The sequence below is a fragment of the Jaculus jaculus genome, chromosome 5, assembly GCF_020740685.1.
Source record: "Jaculus jaculus isolate mJacJac1 chromosome 5, mJacJac1.mat.Y.cur, whole genome shotgun sequence".
Taxonomy (NCBI): Eukaryota; Metazoa; Chordata; class Mammalia; order Rodentia; family Dipodidae; genus Jaculus; species Jaculus jaculus.
This window is the reverse complement of record NC_059106.1, coordinates 12,219,657-12,244,823: the sequence shown is the minus strand read 5'-3', so window position 1 is coordinate 12,244,823 and position 25,167 is coordinate 12,219,657. Positions and strand designations below refer to the sequence as shown.

The 25,167-nt window shown below is 46.7% G+C and overlaps 1 protein-coding gene and 1 non-coding gene across 2 annotated transcripts; both read left to right on the top strand.

Annotated features, from left to right (window-relative positions):
• Positions 1 to 1,017: 1,017 nt before the first annotated feature.
• Positions 1,018 to 11,895, top strand: Tomm20 (translocase of outer mitochondrial membrane 20). The gene is made up of 5 exons (XM_004659704.3): positions 1,018 to 1,173; positions 4,305 to 4,351; positions 6,680 to 6,761; positions 10,597 to 10,739; positions 11,610 to 11,895. The coding sequence occupies exons 1-5, from the start codon at positions 1,053 to 1,055 to the stop codon at positions 11,652 to 11,654; spliced, it is 438 nt and encodes a 145-aa protein (XP_004659761.1). The 5' UTR covers positions 1,018 to 1,052; the 3' UTR covers positions 11,655 to 11,895.
• On the top strand, positions 2,209 to 2,343 carry LOC123461304. Its single transcript, XR_006637593.1, has one exon. It is a non-coding gene; the product is annotated as a small nucleolar RNA SNORA14 (small nucleolar RNA).
• Positions 11,896 to 25,167: the final 13,272 nt, after the last annotated feature.

Below are 25,167 nucleotides of genomic sequence, written 5' to 3'. Positions count from 1 at the left end.
GCTATTTCACTTACTAGAGGCCAAAAAAGTCAGGAAAATCTGGCTTTTCCTTATCTCTGTCCCCTTAAGGAGTCCTTCTACCCCTTTTGAAAGGATCCTGGAGGATTATGATTTCTGGGAAGACTGCCGTTTTCCAGAAATCTTGACCCCAAACCCCTCCTGTCCTGAGCAGACTGGCTAAAGCAAACCCCCATCCATGGGGTTCGTAGAAAACCTCAAATTTCCCAAATCCCTTCTTGCCTCTTTGGGTAATAGCTATGTACGTCTTCCTTCCTTCCTTCTCTTTTAAAAAATTATTTTTATTTCGGAGGGGTATTGGGGGCGGGGAGGATGGGCACACTAGGGCCTCCAGACACCTTGTGCATTTGGCTTACTTGGTTCCTGGGGAATTGAACCGTGGTCCTTTGGCTTTGCGGGTAAGCGCCCCTTCCTTCCTTCTCTTAAGCTCCCTCTCTTAAAGCTCTCCCTTCCCTAAGCTCTAAGCTGAAATAGTCTTTCTGAGCCTTAGTCTCTGGTCTGTGGGGTTCATGGTGGAATTCACAATAATCTGGGGACACCTCAATTTTTTCCTATTAGGTTGGTGTTGGCACAGGCACCCCCAGCCCCTGTATCCAAGCGCTGCCCTCAGCGGTCTTCCTTCTTTGTCATTCATGCACAAAGCTGGCTGGCAGCCATTCCTCTTCACAGTCAGCTCGCCGCGGCCATAGGCTGCCATCCTCGCACCTGCGGGGTCAGAAGTACGTGACCACTCCTATGCAGCCAGAGCGGCGGGAGCTCCTACGTCTCCAATGTGGGACCCCCGGGCAGCGACGCCAGCCCTGCGCGCAGGCGCAACAGGTCACGGTCTCTTCTGCGCAGGCGCAGCAGGGGCGGTCGGTGCGCGCGCAGGCGCCGCCGCGGAAGCCCCGGGGTCCTCAGGCGCCGGAAGTGCCCGCGCTCGGCCTCGGCACGTCCTGGCGGGTGTCGGCTGCGAGCGGCTGGCGTGCTAGTCGCCGGGGCTGAGCGCTCGCTGGCGGGCCGCCGCGGCCGGCGCACGCCGCAGCGGAGGGAAGATGGTGGGCCGGAACAGCGCCATCGCGGCGGGCGTGTGCGGCGCCCTCTTCATCGGCTACTGCATCTACTTCGACCGCAAGAGGCGGAGTGACCCCAACTTCAAGAACAGGCTTCGAGAACGTGAGTTGAGTGGGCCTCGCCCTGCGCCTCCCCGGGCGGGCGGCCTCGCGGGCCCTGGGCGCGAGCCGTGGCGTCGCCGCGTGGGCCTGCCCCCAAGATGGAGGAGGCGGCCCATCATGGTTGCCGTGCTCTTGTCGCGACCTGCGGCGTGGTGGATGGGGGGGGGGGAGGTAGCGACGCTTCTTACCACGCACCTGCGCTTGCGTTTGCAGATAGACTTCCTATATGTAGCTCAGGCTGGCTTTGAACCTGGGACAGTCCTGCTTCAGCTTGCTGTGATTACTGTTGAACGTCTTGCCGTGTAGCCCCAGGCTCGCCTTGAACCTGCGATCATTCCGTGTTTGCCTTCCCAAGACTGGGATTATAGACGTGCCCCACTGCACACTGCTGACCCCCTCCCCCCCTTTTTTTTTTTCTGGAAGCAGTGTCTCTGTAGCCTAATCTGGGTTCGAACTCATATCGATCCTAATACCTTAGTTTCCTGAGTCCTAGCATTAAAGGTGTGCGTCACCACCCCTGGCTCCAAATCTCCGTACTTAAAATATATACATATATATTTTACTTTTCTTTATTTGACAGAGAAAGAGGGGGAGAGAGAGAACGGGCGCGCCAGGGCCTACAGCCTTTGCAGACGAATTCCAGACACGTGCGCCCTCTTGTCCATCTGGCTAACGTGGGTCCTGGGGAATTTAACCTGGGTCCTTTGGCTTTGCAAGCAAACGCCTTAACCGCTAAGCCATCCCTCCAGCCCCAAGTCTCTATATTCTCCTGTTTGCCTGTTTCAACACATGCTCCGTCCGCAAAACCGGTGTGGTGTCATCTTTGCATTCTTTTTTATTTATTTTTTGACATTTTTATTTGAGAGCAAGAGGCACATAGAGAATTACTGTAGCGGACATCCAGCTGCTACAAACGCACTCCCAGTGTGTGCGCCACCTTGTGCATCTGACTTGTGTGGGTCCTGAGGGTTGGAACCAGGTCCTTTGGCTTTGTAAGCAAGTACCTTAACCGCTAAGCCATCTCCAGCCCCCATCTTTGCATTCTTAAACCCTCTTGGCGGCTTCCTCCAACGTGCTTCCAAGATATGAGTGAATGCTACAGAAATTGTGGGGGAGTCCAAAGGGCTGTGCTTCTTCTGTGGCTCAGTCTTATTTCATACCTGCGACATATTTTAAGAGGTTTACCAGAAGGCAGCATGATTCACCCTTGAATGTTGGGGAAAGAATCTTCATTGATGGCTGTTGAAAAACAGCTATGTTGCAATAGAAAACGCTTTTTGAGTCAACTAGGTTGGTCAGCAACTTAAATTATTAAAGCCCAAGAAGCAGAGTCACTATCATCTTTTTGACACTTATTTTAATTAAGTGACACAAAATCATTTTAAGCTTAGATTTTTTTGTTTTGTTTTTGTTTGTTAAAGGTAGGGTTTCACTCTAGCCTAGGCTGACCTGGAATTCACTATGTAGTCTCAGGGTGGCCTCACAGTGATCCTCCTACCTCTGCCTCCCAAGTGCCAGGATTAAAGGCGTGTGCTACCACACCTGGCATTTCCCTTAGTTTTTTTTTTTTTTAAATTAACTAATTTATTTGTTCATTCACAAGCAGAGGGAGAGGTAGACAGCATGGAAACACCAGGGCCTCCAGCCACTGCAGAAACTATGGATGCATGGGCCATTTTGTGCATCTGCCTTTACGTGCATCCCAGGGAGTCGACCCCGGGTCTTCAGGCTTTGCAATGCAAGTGCCTTTAACTGCTGAGCCATCTCTCACAGCCCTTCCCTTAAGTTTTAATAGAACAGGGAAATAGAATTTGCTTTTGTCGATAGTTGGACCGAAAGAAGGCTGTCTGGGTTCAGGCTTTCTGGATCCTCTTCTCCTTAGCTGTAAAGTCAGGTAATGCAAGCTGCCTTTAGCTTGTTTGGGAAGATAAGGTGAGGTTTTTGAGGTGCCCACCACAGTCTGGATGATGGGGATGAGCCCTTCGTAAATGCTGGCCATAGATTGGGAATGTTGGATAGGTTCTTCTGTAGTTGAGAAATGAATGGGCCAGTGGGTGGGCACATGTGCTGGCAGTTGTAGGACTTCATGTAGACTAGGCTAATTCTTTGAAAGATAAAGGCTTGTTGAAAATCTTGAGAAAACTGATCTTCAGTTGGAGAAATTATTATAAGACAAACAGGATGTTATTTTCAGGATTGAATCTGAGGCTTGTGCCTATGAGGCGAGCACTGTACCACTGAGCTGTATCTCCAGACTCTCACATTTTCAATCCATTTCCCCCCTAGTTTTGTTTATTTATTTTTTGTTTTGTTTGTTGTTTTCAAGCCCAAGCTATTTTGGGATTCACTATATAGTCTCGGGTTAGCCTGGAACTGAAGGTGATCCTCCTAACTCTGCCCCTTGAGTGCTGGGATTAAAGGCCTGCGCTACCATGCCTGGCTCCTCTCTCTAGTTTTAAACATAACTTAATGAAATAAAATCAAGGCCTAAATTTGTTGATTGAATGTATAAGTTGCTGCTTTTTGTGTTTTGCAGCCTGTTAACATCTGTCCTTTTTATCACAGGTACTGTCTTATGAAACTAAAGCCAGAATTTTAACTATATTGCTAAAAATGAAGCATTAGGAATCTTATAGTTTGGTGGCTGTATCAGTCACATACTCCATCCCGCTGTTCAAAAGTTGAATAGTCATGGAAATTAAGTTTAACTCTTAAACGGTTGTTGCCCCCCCCCTTTTTGCTTATTCTTCCTACATTGTCTTTAACTTTTATTTTTCATTGTTTATTACATAAATGTACCTAGTTTGTTTCTGAAGTGCCTTTCATCTGAATGGTATTGTCTTCATTTGAGCCTCTTGAGATAGTTGACATGGAATGAACACATTTGGGTTGGAAAGGGGTTTTGTTCTGCTGGGTGCGGCTGTTGTCCCCACCAGTGAATTGCTGGAGTTGGTGATGGAAAGGAGAGAGCTGACCAGAAGTGGCCATGAGACTCTGACAGATCAGAGACCTGGGAGGCCATTTAGAGTCATCCGTATTGGGCAGAATTATGACTGCCTGCACAGTTAGTTGTACTTCTTTTGGTACTTGTTTTGATCATAGCCAAATGAAAATTTTACATTTCTCTTTCAGGAAGAAAGAAACAGAAGCTTGCCAAGGAGAGAGCTGGGCTTTCCAAGGTAGTAGTCTGTTTTTTAAAAAAATATTTTTACTTATTTATTTGAGAGAGACAAAGAAGCAGGCAGAGCGAGGAACCGAGAGAGAGAATGAGCACACCAGGGCATTCAGCCACTGCAAACGAACTCCAAACACATGTACCACCTTGTGCATCTGGTTTACATAGGTCCTGGAGAATTGAACCTGGATCCTTTGGCTTTGCAGGCAAACGCCTTAACCACTAAGCAGCCATCCCTCCAGCCACTTGTAGAATTTTTTCAAGAATTCTTCTAGAATGAAAAATGGATGGACCTGGAAAGGATTATACTAAGTGAGGTAACCCAGGCCCAGAAAGCCAAGCGCCACATGTTCTCTCTCATATGTGGATACTAGCTACAGATGACTGGGCTTCTGCGTGAGAATGAAAATACTTAGTAGCAGAGGCTAGTAAGTTAAAAAGGAGACATAAAGGGAAAAGAAAGGAAGGGAGGCGGGTACTTAATAGGTTGATATTGTATATATGTAAGTACAGTGATTGTGATGGGGAGGTAATATGATGGAGAATGGAATTTCAAAGGGGAAAGTGTGGGGGTGGGGAGGGAGGGAATTACTATGGGATTTTTTTATAATCATGGAAAATGCTAATAAAAATTTTAAAAATTAAAAAAAAAAGAATTCTTCTAGAATGAATTTGTTTTTGAGGTAGGGTCTCATTCTAGTCCAGGCTGACCTCAAACTTAGAATGATCCTCCTACCTTTAAGGCCTCCCTAGTGCTGGGATTAAAGGCGTACAGCACCACACCCAGCACAATGAAATTTACAAAAAGAAATTTTGTTTATATGTAAGCAAAGAGAATGGGCATGCCAGACCCTCTATCTGCTGTAAACAAATTCAGATGCATGTACCAATTTATGCATTTGACTTTACATGGGTATTGAGGAGTCAAACCTGGGTTGTTAGGCTTTGCAGGAAAGTGCTTTAAACTGCTAAGCCATTTCTCCAGCCCCCAATTAATTTTGTTTCTTCTGTTTTTGGTTTTTCATGGTAGAGACTCACTCTAACCCAGACTGACCTGGAATTCACTATGTAGTCTCAGGTTTATTATTGGCAACTTCCATAATTATAGACAATAAACCATGACATTTCTCCCCCACATACTTTTCTCTTTGAAGCTCCACTCTCCATCATATCCCCTCCCCCCTCAATTAATCTCTTATTTTGATACCTTTTCCTCCTATTATGATCTTGTGTAGGTAGTGCCAGGTACTGCGAGGTCATGGATATCCAGGCCATTTTGTGTTTGGAAGTGCACATTGTAAGGAATCCTGTCCTTCCATTGGCTCTTACATCCTTCCCATGACCTCGTCCGCAATGTACCTTGAGCTTTAGAAGGTGTGATAGAGATGTTTCAGTGCTGAGAGCACTCCTCTGTCACTTCTCAGCACTGTGGTGACTTCTGAGTCATCCCAGAGGTCACTGCCATCTGAAAAGAGATGCTTCTCTAACCAACAATGAGAGCATTAGTATATGGGTATGAACATTATGAAAAGTGCTTACTGGGCAGTTTGATGAACATAATATATACACTTAGCCAGATACCAGCAGGTATTAGATCCCTAGGGCTCGTGACTTCATCCGTGACAGGTTTTCAGTGTCAGGCATGCATTTCCTGTTGGCTCTGATTTTGTTTTTAAGAGAAAGAGCCAGGGCTGGAGGTATGACTTAGCAGTTAAGGCGTTTGCTTGCAAACCCAAAGGACCCAGGTTCAACTTCCCAGTATCCACTTAGCCAAATGCACTAGGGGGCGCACATGTCTGGAGTTTATTTACAATGGCTGGAAGCCCTGGCGTGTCCATTCTCTCTCCCTCACTCTTTCTCTGTCAAATAAATAAAAATAAAATATTTTTTAAAAGAGAAAGAACTAGATAGAACTCACGTGATCCTTCTAACTTTGTCTCTTGGTGCCCCCCCCCCCCCAAGGTAAGGTCTAGCTTTAAGTCTAGGCTGGCCTCAAACCCCCAAAGATCCTCCTACTTCTGCCTCCCTAGTACTGGGATTAAAGGCTTGTACCACCACGCCGTGCCTGATTTTGATGATTTCTTTGAGGCTGAGTCTCAAGCTAGTCTAGTCTAGTCTAGCCTAGCTTCTAGCTCAAAGTGATCCTCCCCAATGCTGCATTAAAGGAGTGAGTCACTATGCCAGTCTTGCTTGACTCCTTGAACGTAGATATTAAACACTTGTGGGTGTTTAGAAGTAAGTTTAGTGAGCTCTTCATGTTTTTCAGTTTTTTATTTAAGTTTTGTGGTTTTTCTGTGTATTGTTTACATCTTCCACTTGTGTTTTCTAATAGTTACCTGACCTTAAAGATGCTGAGGCTGTTCAGAAGTTCTTCCTTGAAGAAATTCAGCTGGGCGAGGAACTGCTTGCTCAAGGTGGTATTTACACAACTAAGAGGCTGTAGACTGTTTGCCGTGATCAAAACTGGTGGTGGGAGGTTTTCTTCTGCAGTATGGCTATTTTAGAAAAGGTATTCTGATAGCAGTTTTCAAGATGGGTTTTGAGGCACTTCGTTCTTCTTAAGACTGTGGAAAGGGAGCTCTTTGTGGTTGTTACTGGCAAGGAGCAGGAGCAAACGAGCTAACTTGGGTGTTCAGTGTGTCACCGTGGTGCAGTATGCATAGTAAGTGCTGAGCGAGCAGGAGCTGACTCTACTCTCATCTGATCCTCGGTCTTTCTAGTGTTTACTGAAAGTAATGGCTAGTGTAGGCCCAAGAAAAAGTGAGTTTACCTATCAAGGGCACATAGCGAGTTCACAGTGAAGGTCTCCTTTCACAACCAACCAGTGTTATGGTTCAGAATTGAGGCTTTTCATTACATTGTGCCACATCTGTTCCTTGTATTGTGTGGTGGTTTGCTTTTGTTTGGTGTTGTATTTTAAGTATCTTAAATAGGGCCTGGCCTGGTGGCACACTCTTTACTCCCACATACCTCAAATAATACCTCAAAGGAGGAAAAAACTTTCTTTTTGTTTTTTTGAGATGGGGTCTTGCTCTAGCCCAAGCTGACCTGAGATTCACTGTGTAATCTCAGGGTGTTCTTGAACTCATGACAGTCCTCCTACCTCTGCCTCCTGAGTGTTGGGACTAGAGGTGTGTCCTACCATGCCTGGCCTGGAAAAATACCCTCTTGATTGGTTTTATTTGACCTTTTAGAATTGGGCAACATTTCAGTCCATAAGGTAGAATGTGTTCTTAGGAAGATTTTTTTTTTTGCAAGTTTCCTATTATGAGATTAAAATTACCAAATTTTATTTACTTGAGAGGGAGAATGGGTGTGCCAGGACCTCCAGCCACTGCAGAGGAACTTAAGATGCACGTGCCACCTTATGCAGCTGGCTTTACATGGGTACTGAGGAATCGAACCTGGGTCCTTTGGCTTTGTTGGCAAGCACTTTAACCATTAAGCCATCTCTCCAGCCCTTAAAGGTTTGTGTATGTGTGTGTGTGTGTGGTTTTTTTAAGGTAGGATCTCACTCTAGCCCAGGCTTACCTAGAACTTACTCTCTAGCCCCAGGCTAGCCTTGAACTAATGGTGATCCTTTCCTCCTCTGCCTCCTAAGTGCTGGGACTAAAGGCATGTGCTACCATACCTGGCCAGTCCTTAAAGGTTACCCCCCCCCCCCAGGTAGGGTTTACTCTAGCCCAGGCTGACCTGGAATTCACTATGCAATCTCAGAGTGGCCTTGAATTTATGGCGCTCCTCCTACCTCTGCCTCCCATGTGCTGGGATTAAAGGCATGGCCACTATACCTGGCTCCCTTAAAGTTTTAAATGTATAATTTTTAAGCATTTAATCCACTTTTCTCAAAAGTAGCTTTGAAGTGGCTGGTAACATGAATGAAGTATCTTTTCATTGCCATCTCACTAGCCGGGGCCAGGATTGAACTACAAATAAGGAACAGTGTACAAGAGAAGACACAGTTTCAATGTATCATAAGTGCAGAAGAGTAGATACCAATCAGGAACCATTTCCAGGTTTCTTTAAGTCAAATACTCGAGTTTCCCCAAGTATTCTTGAGTGGGGGCCCAGGTGCCAGGGGAAGGAAGCCTTTCTCTTCTCCCTGGCCCTAAAGCAGTGCTTTAACCCCAAATAGCGTTGCTCGTGGAGTGCTGTGGTGCTGGGTCCTGTGCTGGTGGATCATGTGTGTTCACTGCTGCCTCTAGTTATCTGGCCAGTTAGCAAGTGTTATGTGACAGCCACTCTGCACAGGGAGGGAGCTGAAGACAGAGTTGTCTGTCTGTACATGTTCTTCATCACTGGTGTTGGGTCCTCAGAACAGGTGACTGCTGTGTTGGCTCAGAAGAGATTTAAAGGTCCCCATGGTGTCTGTTATAAATAGGACCTGGCTGAGTCAACCAACCTTTCCATTACCTACAGTTTCATATCAGCCACATCTTCTCAATGCCCAGGAAAGGAGCTGGCCAAGCAGGTCTGAATAGAGGCTCTATGCGCCCAGCTGACATGGTCAGGAGGTTAAGATGAGGAAGCTATGGGAGCAGGTGCCATCAGTACTTCACAGTTCTTACCCTGACCTAAGGAGTTCCAGTCTTTCCACAGCAGCCAGCTGATTGAGCAAGAAGTACACCAGCATATACCATGTTCAAGGACTATATGCCTGTCAGCTTGCAGGGATGTGTGCTAGATGTATGTGTCCCCTCAGGCTTGTTGGGTAGTATAAACAAGGGACATGTTAGCAGGGAAAGTGGCAACAGTCTGAAAACCTCTAGTCACATATGACCTTTGTAAAGGTTCAGAATGCAAGCTTTTATTTGGTGGGTCCTGAGGAGCTGTTCCCATGTCATGGTGTGACTTAGTGTGGAGGATTGCCTGAGCACAGCATTTGTGTTCCTGTGTTTCACAGTTAACATCAAGCAGATTTGTGACTTCTCCAAGCCATTGCTTCTTCCTATGTAAAAAGTGTCCCACCATCCAGTAGGACATTGCAGATTGAAAAGGAAGGTGGCTTGAATGAATTTTAATATAAAATCAGTACTTGAAAAGTGATCTAATATTTGATTAATGAAAATGCTTCTTTGTAATTTTTTTTTCTTCTTACCTTTTATTTGACACACACAGAGAGAAAGAATGGGTGTGCCAGGGCCTTCAGCCACTGCAGACAAACTCCAGATGCGTGCACCACCTTGTGCATCTGGCTCATGTGGGTCTTCTGACTTTGCGGGCAAATGCCTTAGCCATCCCTGTAGCCCAGGATGGGTGCTCCAGGGCCTCCAGCCATTACAAATGAACTCCAGACATGAATTACCTTGTGTATCTGGCTTATGTGGGTCCTGGGAAATAGAACCTTGGTCCTTTGGCTTTGCAGGCAAGCATTTTAACCACTAAGCCATCTCTCCAGCCCCCTGGAAATGCTCTTAATGTTAGCATTGAAAATCTTTGTCTTACTTGTAGCTAGCATGTCAGTCTGTCTCGGCTCTGTGGAAGCCGATGGAAGATGTGAGACAAAGGATGGCTTACAAAGACAGTAGCTAAGTTGACATTTACACGGGTTCCCCTGGGCAATGCAGAGGGTCTGTTGACACCCATACAGAGTGGCCTGCAAGCTGGAGGTAAGTTCCAGATTCAGGGAACCTGAGCCTCTATAAAGTTGAGGGGTGTGTCTCCCCTGTACTCTGAACACAGGTGACACTGTGCCACCATATACATGTACAGTATGCCATATACAGTATGTAAACTGGTTCCTGCTACAGAGGGCCACACTTCCAAGTTCCAAGCTGTTCACCATGCACATTCTTTATAAGATAATTTGGAACAAAGACAGCAAAGTCCTCTGCTTTAAAAGTACAGAATGTGAGAAACCTGTGGGGAATTAACTCTCTGCCCTTCTTTATAACATGGTCTCGTGTAGGCCAGGGTGACCTTAAATTCCCTATATAGCTGAGGATAACCCTGAACAGCTATTAATCTTTCTGTCTCCATCTCCCACATGTTGTAATAACAGGCATGTTGATAGTTTTATGATCTGCTACATGGATGGATCTTAGATAATTTCCAGTTGGACCAGGATCACTTGTAGATGAAAGTTGAAGGGTCTCAGGCTGACCTGGAATCACTGTGTAGTCACAGTGGCTTTGGACTCACAGCGATCCTCCTACCTCTGCCTACTAAGTGCTGGGATCAAAGGCGTGTACCACCACGCCTGGATAGAAGTTGAATTTTTAATGATTTCAAGTAATGTGATTTTTGCAGGTGAATATGAGAAGGGTGTGGATCACCTGACAAATGCGATTGCTGTGTGTGGACAGCCACAGCAGCTACTGCAGGTGTTACAGCAGACTCTACCACCTCCGGTGTTCCAGATGCTTCTTACCAAGCTTCCAACCATTAGTCAGGTAAGGAGCTGAACGTGCGGACAGGGGCTGTGAGACCAGTGAGCATGTAATGTCAGGGACGCCGGTGCCAGAGAGATCCTCCCTAGTGAGGTTTGTCCTTTCTGGGCAGAAGGCCTGGTGAGTGCCTGTGTGGAGTCCAAGGCCTTTATAGCTACTCTGCTGGTCTTGTGCGTCAGGGTAGATATGCTAATGAGGCAGCAGCAAGCTTAGGCACTTGTCAGCCCCATGGTCTCATCACCATCTCTAGGCCTTGTCTCATTAGACCTGTGCTCAGTACTGCCACACTGAAGCCTGGGGAACTGCCCTGGCCACCACAGCGGTACAGCATGGTGTTCTGAGGAAGTTGGTCCACAAGTGGTGTCTGCACTCCTCTAAAAATGGCTACCTTTGCTTGGTTTGCTTCTCCTAGGCTTTCTGCAAATGTTTGGGGGATGTTAACTTCAGAATATAACATTCCGTGATGGCTGTGAGCTAAAAAGGGAAAGTTAATAGAACACAGAATGATAGACAATTGCTCTTTGTGTAGGCAGGAAAAAGAGGTTTGAAGTCTTGGGTTTAAGTTACACAACTGACATAATGTAATGCCTTCTTTATTACTTGGAGCCCTAGTACTTGATTGCAAGAAGGCTAATATTCCCACCTCACTCCACCTCTCCCTTTGTCTCAGCATCCCCAGTGCTGGGGTTACAGGCGTGTGCCACCATGCCTAGCTGATCTTATCCTTTGGTGATAATACACAAGCTGTCGGAATGGATGACTGTTAGCAAGATGTCGTCCTTGGAGGTGATGAGCATTTCAGCTTGAACTTAGGGATCTCACTAAGTGCTTGTGACACTTTTCAGAATTCATTTTTCTTTATTTCCCTTTCAGAGAATCGTAAGTGCTCAGAGCTTGGCCGAAGATGATGTGGAATGAGACAGATAACAACATCATAAAATATCAATTAAAATTATTTTAAAACTTCCTAACTTGAAAGCTGAGTAGCTGTGGGGGGATAAAGGCATGAATGCGTGTTATGGACTGTCTACACTGAAACCTGCCAACCTGAATGCTGACGTTGTGTAGAGCCATTTGTCTGTTGTATTTATTTTTCCCAGTGAAAAGTGTTTTGATGGAGCTTTTCATTTTATAAATACACTGTGAGTTACCAAAATAACTATGGGTTTCATTTATTTCTTAAGATACTCAGTATAAATATAATACAACATTACTTGGGCTTTCACTTACAGGGATCGATTATAGAAAATTTGCCCCAAAATGTTGAAGTTAGCTGGAGATTGCACCCTTTTTGAAGCTGCTACATTTGGCTGTCAGTCAGGAAATTGGACAGAAGCTTGTCTGTGAAAATGAGCATTAAACTGTTGGAGAGAGACGTGTGATGGCCAGCAGCCCCCCTCCCTGGGTGCCAGGCTTCAAGGCTTCAAGACCAGGCACTGCTTTCGCACCAGCATGTGGGTGTCTAAGCCTTGTCTTTGCCTTGCCACTTGAGTCAGCTTGTCTTCCTCCTGTGTAGGATGAGAGACAGATTCAGCCCCGGGGTGTCTGGAGTAGCTTTTTAAGGTTCTCTTGGCTTAGTCTAGCACCTTCTGTCCACCTTGGGCTAAGGAGCCTCAGCTCAACTAGGCCTTGCATTTTTTTTTTTAATATCTTAAGTTTTGCATGCATGCCTGACTTGGTATTTCAGAATTGATTTTTACCTAAATGTGGTAACTGCTTTGTTGACTTCCACTGAAATTAAATGGTTCTGTTTCTATTCTGTAAATTAATTGGAAACTTAAACCTTTAAGGTAAAAGCTCTCATATTATTATTTTGTTTGGTTTTGGATTTTTGAGGTAGGGTCTTGCTCTATCTCAGGCTTACTTGGACTTCACTATGTAGTTTCAGGCTGGCCTTGACCTATAACTCTCTTATTGTGTCTCCTTAACCCCGCTGCAGCATTTAGTTTATCTTGTATGAGAGTGAGGTGTCATCTTGTGGGTAGAGCCTACATGAAGCTAGTGGGACCTCAGCAGTGGCCTGTTCGTTGCAGGTACGAGCTGTTTCCAAAGGTGAATAAAGGTCCTTAGTGTGTCCCAGTCTTGCGCTCACTGAACCGTTCTCACAGCCTGCCTTCATGGAGCGATCCCAAAGGCTTCCTTGTACATTTGCTGTCTTTACCACTGGCTGGGTCCTGGTGGTGTGGGAGGAGCTTCCGTCTGGCCTTGGGCTCTGAACTTGCCTTCACCTGGCCCTCACTGGAGAAGCTCAGGCCCAGGCGTGCACGTGTGTGGCTTCTCCAGCCTGTAAGTGTTGCTTGAGGGAGTTGACTGGGAATCCAGGCGGGGTGGTGTGAGTGGTCAGGGAGATGCAGGACATGGGCACGGGGATCCTTGGCCCCAGGATAATAGATTTAAACAGAGGGAACGGCCGAGCTGGAATCTTGGCAGCTGGTCAGACAAGGCTATTACTTAAGTTACTTCAAAAACTTCAGTGCCCCTTATAAAGCTAGCTGTGTTTGGTTGAAGACAATTTGCAGCTATTCTTGCAGAGACATTGCTGGACACTTCTGTGTGAGGCAGTCAGCTATGCTCAGGTGAGAGTGAAGGATCCTCGAGGCCAAGTGGAGGAAAACAGCTTGAATGTCGCCTTGTGCTGATGTTGCATGTTGCATTCTGGAGCTGGACATGTGCTCTCATGTTGGCTGAGTGCTTTGGGCAAAGATCTGTTTGGTTACACTGTTTTCACTTGAATGTGAAAGCATGTAAAATGTAGCGCTACAGCTAGGCGGGGTAGCAGAGTTGTTCTGTGAATACCTAGAACTGTACTCATTAACTCAGGCACAGTGTGGAAGCTCGTATGGTGTGCTCGGTTTTTGGTTCCTCCTGTTCTTTTGGAGAGAATGTTAACATCTTAACCTGCCTGTGTGACCTTGTGATTCAACCTCTGGACCAGACTGGTAATGAACTGTTTATTACAGCTCAAGAGTTACTGGTGTATTCCTGCAGATTACAATTTCTCTTTTACCATAAAAAATGAAGTTCTAGTATTGCTTGTGCCTCAGCTGTTTAAGTGAACATTAAAGGGCTTAGAGAACATTTTGGCTTGGTATGTGTTTGCAGAACTGCATGATGGTGAACTTGGTGACTGCTTAGCACACTGTATGGTTAGGTTGAGCATGTTCACCTGAGACACCCAGCCCAGGAGTTTGAGTAGTAGTAAGTAGTGTGTGTCCAGGCACATGGGGCAGTGTGCAGTCACCTGGCCAGCTTGTTAGAGCAGATTGTTGGGCAAGAGCACTGATCTAATGGTGATGCTGGTCTCTACCACTGCGCAAGTGACTGCTTAGTGGTGGGATTTGGAGAGCCAGCAGCCAGCTATGTAAGGACACAGTTGTGTCCTTGGTTATGTAGCAAGGGAGCTCACCGGACAGTCCAAAGAGCTGGCTGGGCTGGAGAGGTGGCTCAGCAGTTAGGCTCTTGCCTGCAATATCTAAAGACCCTGGTTCCCAGTACCCACGTAATGCCAGATGCACAAAATAGTGCATGCATCTGGAGTTCATTCGCAGTAGAGGCCTTGGTGCACCCATTCTCTTGTAAATAAATGATTCGAAGTGGAGAGATTGCCTCAAACTCACAGTTCTACCTCTGCCTCCCAAGTGCTGGGATTACAGGTGCGTGCCACCACACCAGATTTAGTTTCTCTTTATTCCATATTTTTGTAGGTGTGAATCAAATAGGCTCTATCCCTTTCATAATACAAGTGTTTGCACATATGCACAGCTTTTTGTAGAGGCTATGCTTCTGAAGCTGTCCAGAAGGCACTGTAGGTAGCTAGCCTTCTGCAATTCCTATTTGTCCTGAGAGGGAGCCTGAGTGATGATGTGCCTGTAGTCCAGCTCCTTGTGAGGCTGGTGCGGGAGCATCACGTGAGTGCTGGCTCAAAACCAGGTTGGTCACATGGTGAGGTTTCACTTGAAAGTCGGACCTGTGAAAGGCTGCTGGGGTGGCTGAAATGGACCGCATGTAGAGCCAGGCTCCGAAGGAGGAGGATTCAGCAAGGAGTGGCCCAGAGCGCTGGCTTATTCCGGCCACCTTCTCTGTTCTGAGTGATTGTTCCCCTTGGCCCTGGCACCCTGCTCTCCCACCAAATCCATGTCATTGGCCCTTCTAGTTGGCATGCAGAATTGAGAGTACTGGACTGCCAGCTTGCATCACCCCAAAGCGGTCCTCTGCCTGACTGTTACTGCCTGTCCTTCATGCCCTGCTACCTCCTAACACAAACCGCAGTCCTGCCACATGGAGCACACCCACATGCCATCCTTCACAGCATTCAGCCCTGTGCACACCTTACGCTAGGTGGGAAAGCCAGCCCAGCCCTGTCACCCACAGCGCATCAGGCTTACAGCACCGCAGGTGAGTGTGTGTCTGTGAGAGACAGGTAAAGCTACTGGCTGGACGGATGGCTCTTGGTCTCCACTGCAAAGGGCTCTGGGCACCTGAATGGCTGAACCCAAGACCCCGGTGCCCCAACCCCACGGGTAGTACTTTCAGGAAGACGCTCATCCAGTTCTGCCTCATTGCTAAAGTCTGGCTGCTCTTCAGAACCCTAACAGGATGGACATGCTGGGTGACAAGGTGGGTTTGGACAGCGGTGCCACCTTTTCTAGGGTTCCAAGCCCTGGCGGCCTGGGAAGAACGGTTCGGATGGAGGAGCGCGTGGGCCCTCTGGTGGCAGCGATCCAATGCTCTCCAGCATTACCGGTGGAAGGAGTTCTTCCTGGAAAATGTACCTGGAAGACATTTTGTGAAGTAGTTTCATGTCTTCACGAATTAGACTTATAGGGAACTTGCTATATCAGAGGATGTCATTCAGAAGACCTGCTGGCTTATCCAAGAAGGGACAAAGTTCCAGGTTCCAAACAACATTAATATGACCTTTTCTAGAATAGCAAAGAGCAGGGCAAGGGATGTAGCTCGGTTGGTAAAGTGCTTGCTGACACTGCATGAAGCTCTGGGTTTGATCTCCAGCACTGCATAATCTCGGGGTGCACTCCTGCCATCCCATCACGCAGGAGGTGGAGTCGAGTTCAAAAATTCAAGATGGGGGCTGGAAAGATGGCTAAAAAATTCAAGGTCAAGCCAGGTGTAGTGGTGCATGCCTTTAATCCCAGCACTTGGGAGGCAGAAGTAGGAGGATCACCATGAGTTCAAGGCCACCCTGAAACTACTTAATGAATTCCAGGTCAGCCTGGACTACAGTAAAACCCTACCTGAAAAAAATGGACTGGAGAGATAGCTTAGTGGTTGTGGCATTTGCCTGCAATGCCAAGGGATCCTGGTTCGACTCTCCAGGACCCATGTAAGCCAGATGCACAAGGGGGCACATGCATCTGGAATTTATTTGCAGTGGCTGTAGGCCCTTGCACACATATTCTCTGCCCCTCTATGACCCCCCCCCCCCCCGCTTCTTTCTCTCAAATAAATAAAATATATTAAGAAAAAAAAGGATGGGCATGGTGGCACTCAGGCAGAGGTAGGAGGATCACCATGAGTTCAAGGCCATCCTGAGAATACAGAGTGAATTCCAGGTCAGCAGAAACTAGAGCAAGACCCTACCTCAAAAAAAAAAAAAAAAAAGTGGGGGAGGGGAGTTCTTTACCTCCTTAACTTCCCAGCTTTGTATAGGCAGCTGCTGTGTGGAGGAGTAAATGTGGCATTTAGCATGACACCTTGGCTTGGCTGGCAGATCTGCAACTGGGAAGGAAGTTCTACTTCTGAGGCCCCCTCATGGTTTCTGAAGTCGTAGGATGACTTCCTCGACCTGTGCCCATCATCTGTGTGACCATGGGAGACCTTCCCATCCTCTCAGCATGGGCTTGTCAAGCCCCATGCCCTCTGGACCCTGGGCAGCATTTCAATGATCACTCTCTTGCACCCTTTGTGTCCCCTTGACTTGGGTAACAATGCCCACTGCCAACCAGCTCCCAGGTCTCAGCACTAGGCTGTTTTCCAGCTGTGCTCACCCTAGTGACCTTATCCAGTTGAAGAGCACCAAACCCAGTTTTCAATGCGTGATGGTTAAGTTCTGTGTCAACCTGACCGGATTTGGAATGGAGTGAGGTAGCAAGTAGTCTGTGCGTGGGCCTGGGAAGGCCTTTCCAGGCAAGGTTAACTGAGCAAAGAAGCCTTCCTCCTGAGTGAGCAGCTGTGAGCCCTGAGGCTACGCAGGTACTCCCTGGTGCCCGCCTTTTGCCTGGCTACTTGCTGCTCGCCCGGATGTGCTTCTGTTGTTCATATGACCTTGTGGATTGAGCGGCTCCCGAGCTCCACGACCTTCAACCTGCATCAGCCTCCAGGACAGAGCAGCTGAGAGGACAGACCGCTGCAGTGAGGCACTTGGCACTGCAGACCACATGCCTACGGGACCTGCTGCTCAACGTGGAGGTGACTGGTCCTCAGCGCTGCATGCAGCAACAGTCAGAGTCTCTGGGGAGAGGACTCCGCAGAGAAGCACTCGTGACACAAGCCAAATGCTGAAGCCTGAGCGTCCGTAAGCCCAGTGTCCGTGGTGAAGGCAGACAACTGCTCAGAAGCTCAGAATACAAACTCAAAAAAATAGGGTGGGGCTGGAGGGATGATGCTTGTGGTCGGGGACTCATGGAAAGCCTGATGCACAACGTGGCCCAAGTGCCGAGTTCATTTGCAGCGATAGGAGGTCTTGGTGCACCCATTCTCGTTCTATCTGCCTCTTCTCTCTGTCTTTTGCTCTCAAATAAAGATTTCCAGGTCAGCCCCCCCTCCCCACGCACATGTGAACATGCTCCCACAAACATGCACAAATTTTAGGAAGAGAAGAGGAAATGAGAAGGAATTTTATGACTTTGTTTTTAATGTTTAAATTGACAACCTGTACATGTAGACAAAATACATAAAAATCATAATCCCTGGGCTGGAGAGATGGCTTAGTGGTTAAGCGCTTGCCTGTCAAGCCTAAGGACCTCAGTTCGAGGCTTGATTTCCCAGGACCCATGTTAGCCAGATACACAGGGGGCACATGCGTCTGGAGTTCGTTTGCAGTGGCTGGAGGCCCTGACAAGCCCCTTCTCTATCTATCTATCTGCCTCTTTCTCTGTCTGTCTGTCTGTCACTCTCAAATAAATAAATAGAAAACAAAAAAATCATAATCCCTTCCCACCACCCTCCCTTCCCTGTCCTTTTTTTTTTTTTTTTTCAAGGTAGGGTCTCACTCTAGCTCAGGCTGACCTGGAATTCACTATGTAGTCTCAAGGTGGCCTTGAATTTACGGTGATCCTCCTGCCTCTGCCTCCTGAGTGCTGGGATTAAAGGCATGCACAACTATACCTGGCTTCCCCTTCTTTTTTAAAAAAAACATTATTTTTATTTATTTGAGAGAGAAACATGTGCCACCTTGTGCATCTGGCTTACATTGGTCGTGGGGAATCAAACCTATGTCCTATGGCTTTGCAGGCAAGTACCTTAACTGCTAAGCCATCTCTCCAGCCTTCCCTTTCTTTGGTTTTGTTTGGGCTTAGTTTCGGTTTTTCATGGTAGGGTCTGGCTCTAGCCCAGGCTGACCTGGAATTCCCTATGTAGCCTCAGGCTGGCCTTGAACTCATGGCGATCCTCCTACCTCTGCCAGCGGGTTCCCTTTTCCCCTTCTGAATTCTCCCTCCACTGAATCCCTTCTTTCTAATCAGTCTTTCTTTTATTCTGATGTTATTTTTTCCTTCCTTTTACAGCTCTCATGTAGGCAGCACCAGCCACTGTGGGGTCATAAATGCCAGGGTCCCTTTGTGTCTGGAAGCACTCCTCCCCTCTGTGGCTCTTCTGTTCTTTCCATCGCCGCGTCTGCAGAGCTCCCGGAGCCCTTGGAGGGTGTGATGGCGATATGAAAAGGAATTTTTTTGAGACAAAGTCACACTGTAGCTCAGGTTGGCTGCAAACTTTTGATCCTCCTGCCTCAGTTTCCCTAGTAACTGGGAGTACAGAGACTTGTAACACCAGGCTCATGTTCCTCTGTCCCTGTCCTTCACTTTCGGGCATGATGCCTCCCTGACTCCCATTTCCCTTTCAGGGGAATGAGATGACCTACTGGGTCTGTACCCAGGCTGCCCCGCCTTGCAGGAGGATGCTGCCTTTGAGGGCTGCCAGAGGGACCTCCTCAGGGGTTTCTTTTCTTTTTATTTATTTATTTACTTACTTACTTACTTACTTACTAGGATCAGAGTTTATTTGAGAGAAAGAGAGAATGGGTGTGCCAGGGCCTCCAACCATCGCAAAGGAACTCCAGATGCATGCCCCCCCCCCCCTTGTGCATCTGGCTAACGTGGGTCCTGAGGAATCGAGCCTTGAACCGGGGTCCTTAGGCTTCACAGGCAAGCGCTTAACCGCTAAGCCATCTCTCCAGCCCGAGCTTTATTTTATCTTTAGAATTTTTGTCATGATTTATGTTGTCAAGTTTAGAAATCTGGAAAAAAGTTGTATTTATCAAAGCTGCATTGTATAGACATTGGTTTGTTTTTAGACTGGGGATGTACCTTGGTGATAGAGTTCATCGACTTACACAAGTACTTGGATTTGATCCATAATATATCACACACAAATAAACAAATACTTCTCCATCTTCTTTCCGTCCCTCATCCTCAAATCCTTTTTTTAGACATGCTTGGTGCAGTGTTAATTTTGATTTTCACTATTCTTCACTTCTCTATTTCCTACTTGATTTTTTTCATCAAGTGAACAAGTAAAATTAATGCTGAATTTTTTTTTTTTTTTTTAGAAAAAGGAAATTCTTTCTTCTTCTTCTTGTTTTTTTTTTTTTTTTTTTTTTTTTTTTTTTTGGTTTTTTTGAAGTAGGGTCTCACTCTAGCTCAGGCTGACCTGGAATTCACTATGGAGTCTCAGGGTAGACTTGAACTCATGGCGATCTTCCTACCTCTGCCACCTGAGTGCTGGGATTATAGGCGTGAGCCACGAAGTCTAGTTTGTGAACCAGGGGTTCCTGTTAAGTAAGTGCTCTGTCCCTGACATAGCTTTTTTTTTTCCCCCCCGACTCGTGGAGGACATTCCCAGGTGAGGAGACTGAGGTCAGGGAGTTTGGGATCAAGCCCTGCTCTGTGCATCCAGCATAGGACATAACGTCCCTGTAGCATCACCACTAAAAGAAGGCCAAGAGACCAGTGTCCTCCTCTTCTAGAGGCCTGACGTGGACCCGAGGCCTGCGTGGCAGTTTGGCCTTCTGTGAGGGAGCTTCCTCCTGCTCAGCAACATGGGAGCTCCTGCGACTTCAACCCCATGCCTGGCTGGGTCTAGCTGGTCCCGGCTTGCTGACATCCTTCTACCAATGAAATAATAGCTCCTAGACAGTATTGAGAGTGTAGGCCCAGCTTTTCCTGCTGTACATTTTTGCTATATCACTGCTTCTTGTGACAACATGAGATGTTTTTCTGCTGGGATTATGCCCATTCATTACAGGCTGGAGAAGCCCTGCACACGTTAGCCAGACACATCTGTCTCCTTGCCATTCCCCAATCCTGCTTCTGCCTCTTGGCTTCTCTTGCATGTCTTCCCACGTCATTCATTTTGACATTTAAAAGTTTCCAAGCTTGCTGTGCAGTGCCATAAACACCATCATTGTTGTGTTCTGGGTTTTGGAATGCTGAGAATCTCAGGACACTGTGTAGGAGAGCTGGTATCAGAGGCCACTGACTTCCTAGTTAGTTTTCTTTATTCTCTTTCATTTTTCCTTTCCTTTCTTCTCTCTCTCTCTTATCTCCTTCTCTGTCTCTCTCTGTGTTGAAAGGATCTCGTTCTGTAGTCCAAGCTGATCTAGAACACAATATGTAGTCCAGATCAACCTCAAACTTGAGGCAATCTTCCTGCCTCAGCTTACCCAGGGCTGAAATTACAGGCATGGTGTCATTTGAAGTCTTAACTTGGGATACTGTACTCCCATTCTGCGTTAGATGACATGACACTCAGCAAGACACTGCTGCCTTTGTTTGTACCAGTGTTCTAGGCTATTCCAGGCATTTGGGTTCGTACGTCAATAAAGGGAAACAGGGGAGATGGAGGTCACCACATTTTACTTGGCTCTGTGAAGGCATTAAACCAAACCAAACCATCATCATGCTTATGGCCTAATCAAAGCACATACACATATGCACATATTTTTTGTCTTTTTTTTTGGTGGTAGTGGGGGTTGAACCCAAGTCTTATTCATGCTAGGGAAGCACTCTACTACTGAACTGTATTCTCATATCGTCACCCTCTTTTCTTTTCTTTCTTTTTTTTAAAAATTATTTATTTATTTATTTGAGAGCGACAGACACAGAGAGAAAGACAGATAGAGGGAGAGAGAGAGAATGGGCACACCAGGGCTTCCAGCCTCTGCAAACGAACCCCAGACGCGTGCGCCCCCTTGTGCATCTGGCTAACGTGGGACCTGGAGAACCGAGCCTTGAACAGGGGTCCTTAGGTTTCACAGGTAAGCGCTTAACCGCTAAGCCATCTCTCCAGCACCCCCCCTTTTTTTTTTGAGGTAGGGTCTCACTCTAGCCCAGGCTGACCTGGAATTCACTCTATAGTCTCAGGGTGGCCTTGAACTCACAATGATTCTCCTACCTGTGCCTCCCAAGTACTGGGATTAAAGGTGTGCACCACCATACCCAGTTACTTTTAAAAGTTTATTTTAGTTATTATTCAATTTTTTTGAGGTAGGGTCTCACTGTAGCCCAGGCTGACTTAGAATTCACTATGTTCACTGAGTAGTCTCAGGGTGGCCTCGAATTTACAGCCATCCTTCTACCTTTGCCTCCTGAGTATTAGGATTAAAGGCGTGCACCACTGCACCTGGTTTTAGCTACTTTTATTTTTAATTTTTTTTAAAAGATATTTATTTATTTATTAGGTAGATAGGTAGAGAGAGAGAGAATGGGTGCACCAGGGCCTCTAGCCACTGCAAACAAACTCCATGCATGTGCCACATTGTGCAGCTGGCTTATGTGGGAACTGGAGAATTGAATCTGAATCCTTAGGCTTCACAGGCAAGTGCATTAACTGCTAAGCCCTCTCTCCAACCCTTCAGCTACTTTTTAAAACAGGTTTTGTTGTTATCTCTCTATCTGCCTCTCTCTCTCAAATAAAGAAATAGTAATAAAAAATCTTAATTTTTTAAAGATTTAATTTAATTAGTTAATTTTTTTTGAGAGAGAAAGAGGGAGAGAGAGGGAGGGAGGGAGAATATAGGCTCCAGCCACTGTAAATGAACTCCAGATGCACATAACCCCTTGTGTATCTGGTTTACATGGGTCTTGGGAACCAGGATCCTTTGGCTTTGCAAGAAAATGCCTTAACTGCTAGGCCATCTTCCCCAGCCCTTTAAAAAAATATTTATTTATTTATTTGCATAGATGGGGGTGGGGAAGGATGGGTGTACTAGGACCTCCAGCCACTGCAAATGAAATCCAGATACATGTACCACTCTGTGCATCTGGCTTTATGTGGGGATTAGGGAATTAAACCCAGACCATTAATCTTTTTTTAATATATATTTTATTTATTTATTTATTTATTTGACAGCCACTGGGTATGATGGTACATGCCTTTAATCCCAGCACTTGGGAGGCAGAGGTAGGAGAATCGCTGTGAGTTCGAGGCCACCCTGAGACTACATAGTGAATTCCAGGTCAGCTTGAGCTAGAGTGAGACTCTACCTCAAAAAACCAAAAATAGGGCTGCAGGGATTGCCTAGTGGTTAAGGTGCCCATTCTCTCTCTCCCTCTCCCCCTCTCTCTGTCAAATAAATAAATAAAAATAAAATATTAAAAAAAAACAAAAAAAAGAAAATGTGTTTTGGACTTGGGCGTGACGGTACATGCCTGTAACCCTGGCATGCCTTGGTGTCACACGTGGGAGGCATAGGTGGGCCGGTCAGGAATTCAAGGCTGTAGGCTTTGTTTATATATAGGAAGTTACAAACCAGCCAGTACTGCATGAGACTCTTATCTCAAAAATAAATTATCAAACACCCCCTCCCCCCAGAAGAGAGGAAGAAAGGAAACAAATAAATGTGTTTTTGCACTTAAAAAAACATATTATTTACTGGAGACAGAGAGAGACATATAATGGCCATGCCAGGGCCTCCCGCATTGTGAAGGAACTCCAGATGCACGTGCTACCTTGTGCATCAGGCTTACATGGGTCCTGGGGAGTCAAACCTGGGTCCTTTGGCTTTGTAGGCAAGAGCCTTACCCGCTAAGCCATCTTTTCAGCCAATTTTTGCACTTTTTTTTTTTTTTCAAGGTAGGGTCTCACTCTGGTCCAGGCTGACGTGGAATTAACTCTGTCATCTCAGGGTGGCCTTGAACTCATGCCAATCCTCCTACCTCTGCCTCCCAAGTGCTAGGATTAAAGGTGTGCGCCACCATGCCCAGCTTAAGGGACAATTTTTGTGAGAAAGGTTTCAAGTAGCCAAGGCTGGCTTCAAACTCCCTGTATAGCCAAGAATGACCTCGATATTCTTGTGTGTGTGTGTGTGTGTGTGTGTGTGTGTGCATGTGTACACACACGTATGCACGTGTGCATGTACAGAGGCTGGAGGACGGTGTCTTTCCTCAGGTACTGTCTACTTTTTTTTTGCTTTATAGTCTAAATTTATTGAGTAAAACAAAATCAATATCACATATAGTAAATTTTGTTTGGTTCCAATGTGGCCAATGTCCACTTGCGCCAGAGAACCAAGAGACAAAGAACAAAACCATTTTCTAGTAACTGTAAAAGCAGGCATCCCATAGCCAGAGTGAGTGTCAGTGGGCAGAGGTGGACTCCACGTTTAAGGAGCAAGGCTAACACCAGGGTAAGCGCAGGACTCTCAGGAGAGGACAGGAGAGGGCCCAGAGTGGGCGCAGCAGGCGGCTAGAGAGCTGCGTCAATGCCGAGCTCCAGGACCACGTGGGGATCACAGTGACCACATCGTAACCCTCGGGTGGGGTGACCCGCTCTGGGCCTGCTTTTCACAGTCGATTTGATCCTCCACAGAGAAATGGCCGCTCTGTTTCAAGTCGCTGCCGCAGTCAGTGCACACATAGCGCTCAGGGTGGTGGTGGTGGCCCTCGGCTTCCCAAACACCCCGACAATGCCAGCGCCCCAGTTTTCACACATGGCACTTCTGAGTGTTTCCAGGTGATGCTGCCACTTTGGTGCCTGGAGCGTTGACACTTCTAAATCCTGAGGGCTTGATGGGATCCCCGTTTTCCTCTGCTCCAGGATTTCCTGCAGAACCAAGCACGATGTGGACCGTTTGGGGGGGCTCATTCAACTCCCGTTTCTCTTGCAGCATCTTGTACACCCCTGAGTTCTTCTCAGCGATGAGGCTGACTGATGGCTGAGTGTGGTCACAGGGCTCTGGACCTTCCTTCTGTTTGTCATGGTCTACTTCTTTTTAGCGTTGTTTTGTTTTGTTTTTGGAGGTAGGGTCTCACTGTAGCTCAGGCTGACCTGGAATTCATTCTGTAGTCTCAGGTTGGCCTCGAACTCTCGGCAATCCTCCTACCTCTGCCTCCCCAGTGCTGGGATTAAAGGCTTGCGCCACCATGCCTGGCATTACGGTCTACTTCTTTTGAGACAAGGTCTCTCATTGGCTGGCCAGTTAGCCTCAGAGCTCTGCCTGTCTCTGCCTCCTCAGCACTGGGATTACAAGTGTGAGCTATCACACCTGACATTAACATATATATATTTGTATTTATGAGAGAGAGAGAGAGAGGGAGGGAGAGAGAATTGGCACGCCAGGACCTCCAGCCATAGCAATCAAACTCCAGATGTGTGCACCACCTTGTGTTCATGTGCAACCTGCCTGCTTGCATCACCTTGTGCATCTGGTTTACATGGGACCTGGAGAATTGAACATGGGCCCTTAGGCTTCACCTTAACCACTAAACCATCCCTCCAGCCCACACCTGACATTTTAAAAAATAAATATTTTTATTGATTTATTTGTGAGGGAGAGAGAGAGAGAGAAAGAAGGTTGGGTGCATCAGGGCCTCCTGCCACTGCAGACGAACTCCAGACACATGTGCCACTTTATGCATCTGGCTTATATGGGTACTGGGTAGTCAAACGTGGGCCATATCTGATGTTTTTTAAAAATGTGGGTTCTGGGGATTGAACTTAGTTCTTCATGCTTGCAAGATAAACTCTACTGACTGAGCCATCTCTTCAGCTCTCTTCCCCTTATTTATTTACCTTTTTTTTTTTTTTGAGGTAGGGTTTTGCTCTAGCCAATGCTGACCTGGAATTCACTATGTTGTCTCAGGGTAGCCTCGAACTCATGGCAATCCCCCCACTTCTGCCTTTGGAGTACTGGGATTAAAGGTGTGCGCCACCATGCCCGTTTTTTTTTTTTTCTTTTTCTGAGGTGGGGTCTAGCCCA

What these genes read in the sequence shown, in the direction of transcription:
- Tomm20 (XM_004659704.3), top strand. Translation starts at nt 1,053, where the DNA reads ATGGTGGGCCGGAACAGCGCCATCGCGGCGGGCGTGTGCGGCGCCCTC. An exon ending in CGAGGAACTGCTTGCTCAAG is followed by an intron (nt 6,762 to 10,596) that starts GTGGTATTTACA and finishes TGATTTTTGCAG; the next exon opens with GTGAATATGAGAAGGGTGTG. An exon ending in AGCTTCCAACCATTAGTCAG is followed by an intron (nt 10,740 to 11,609) that starts GTAAGGAGCTGA and finishes TTTCCCTTTCAG; the next exon opens with AGAATCGTAAGTGCTCAGAG.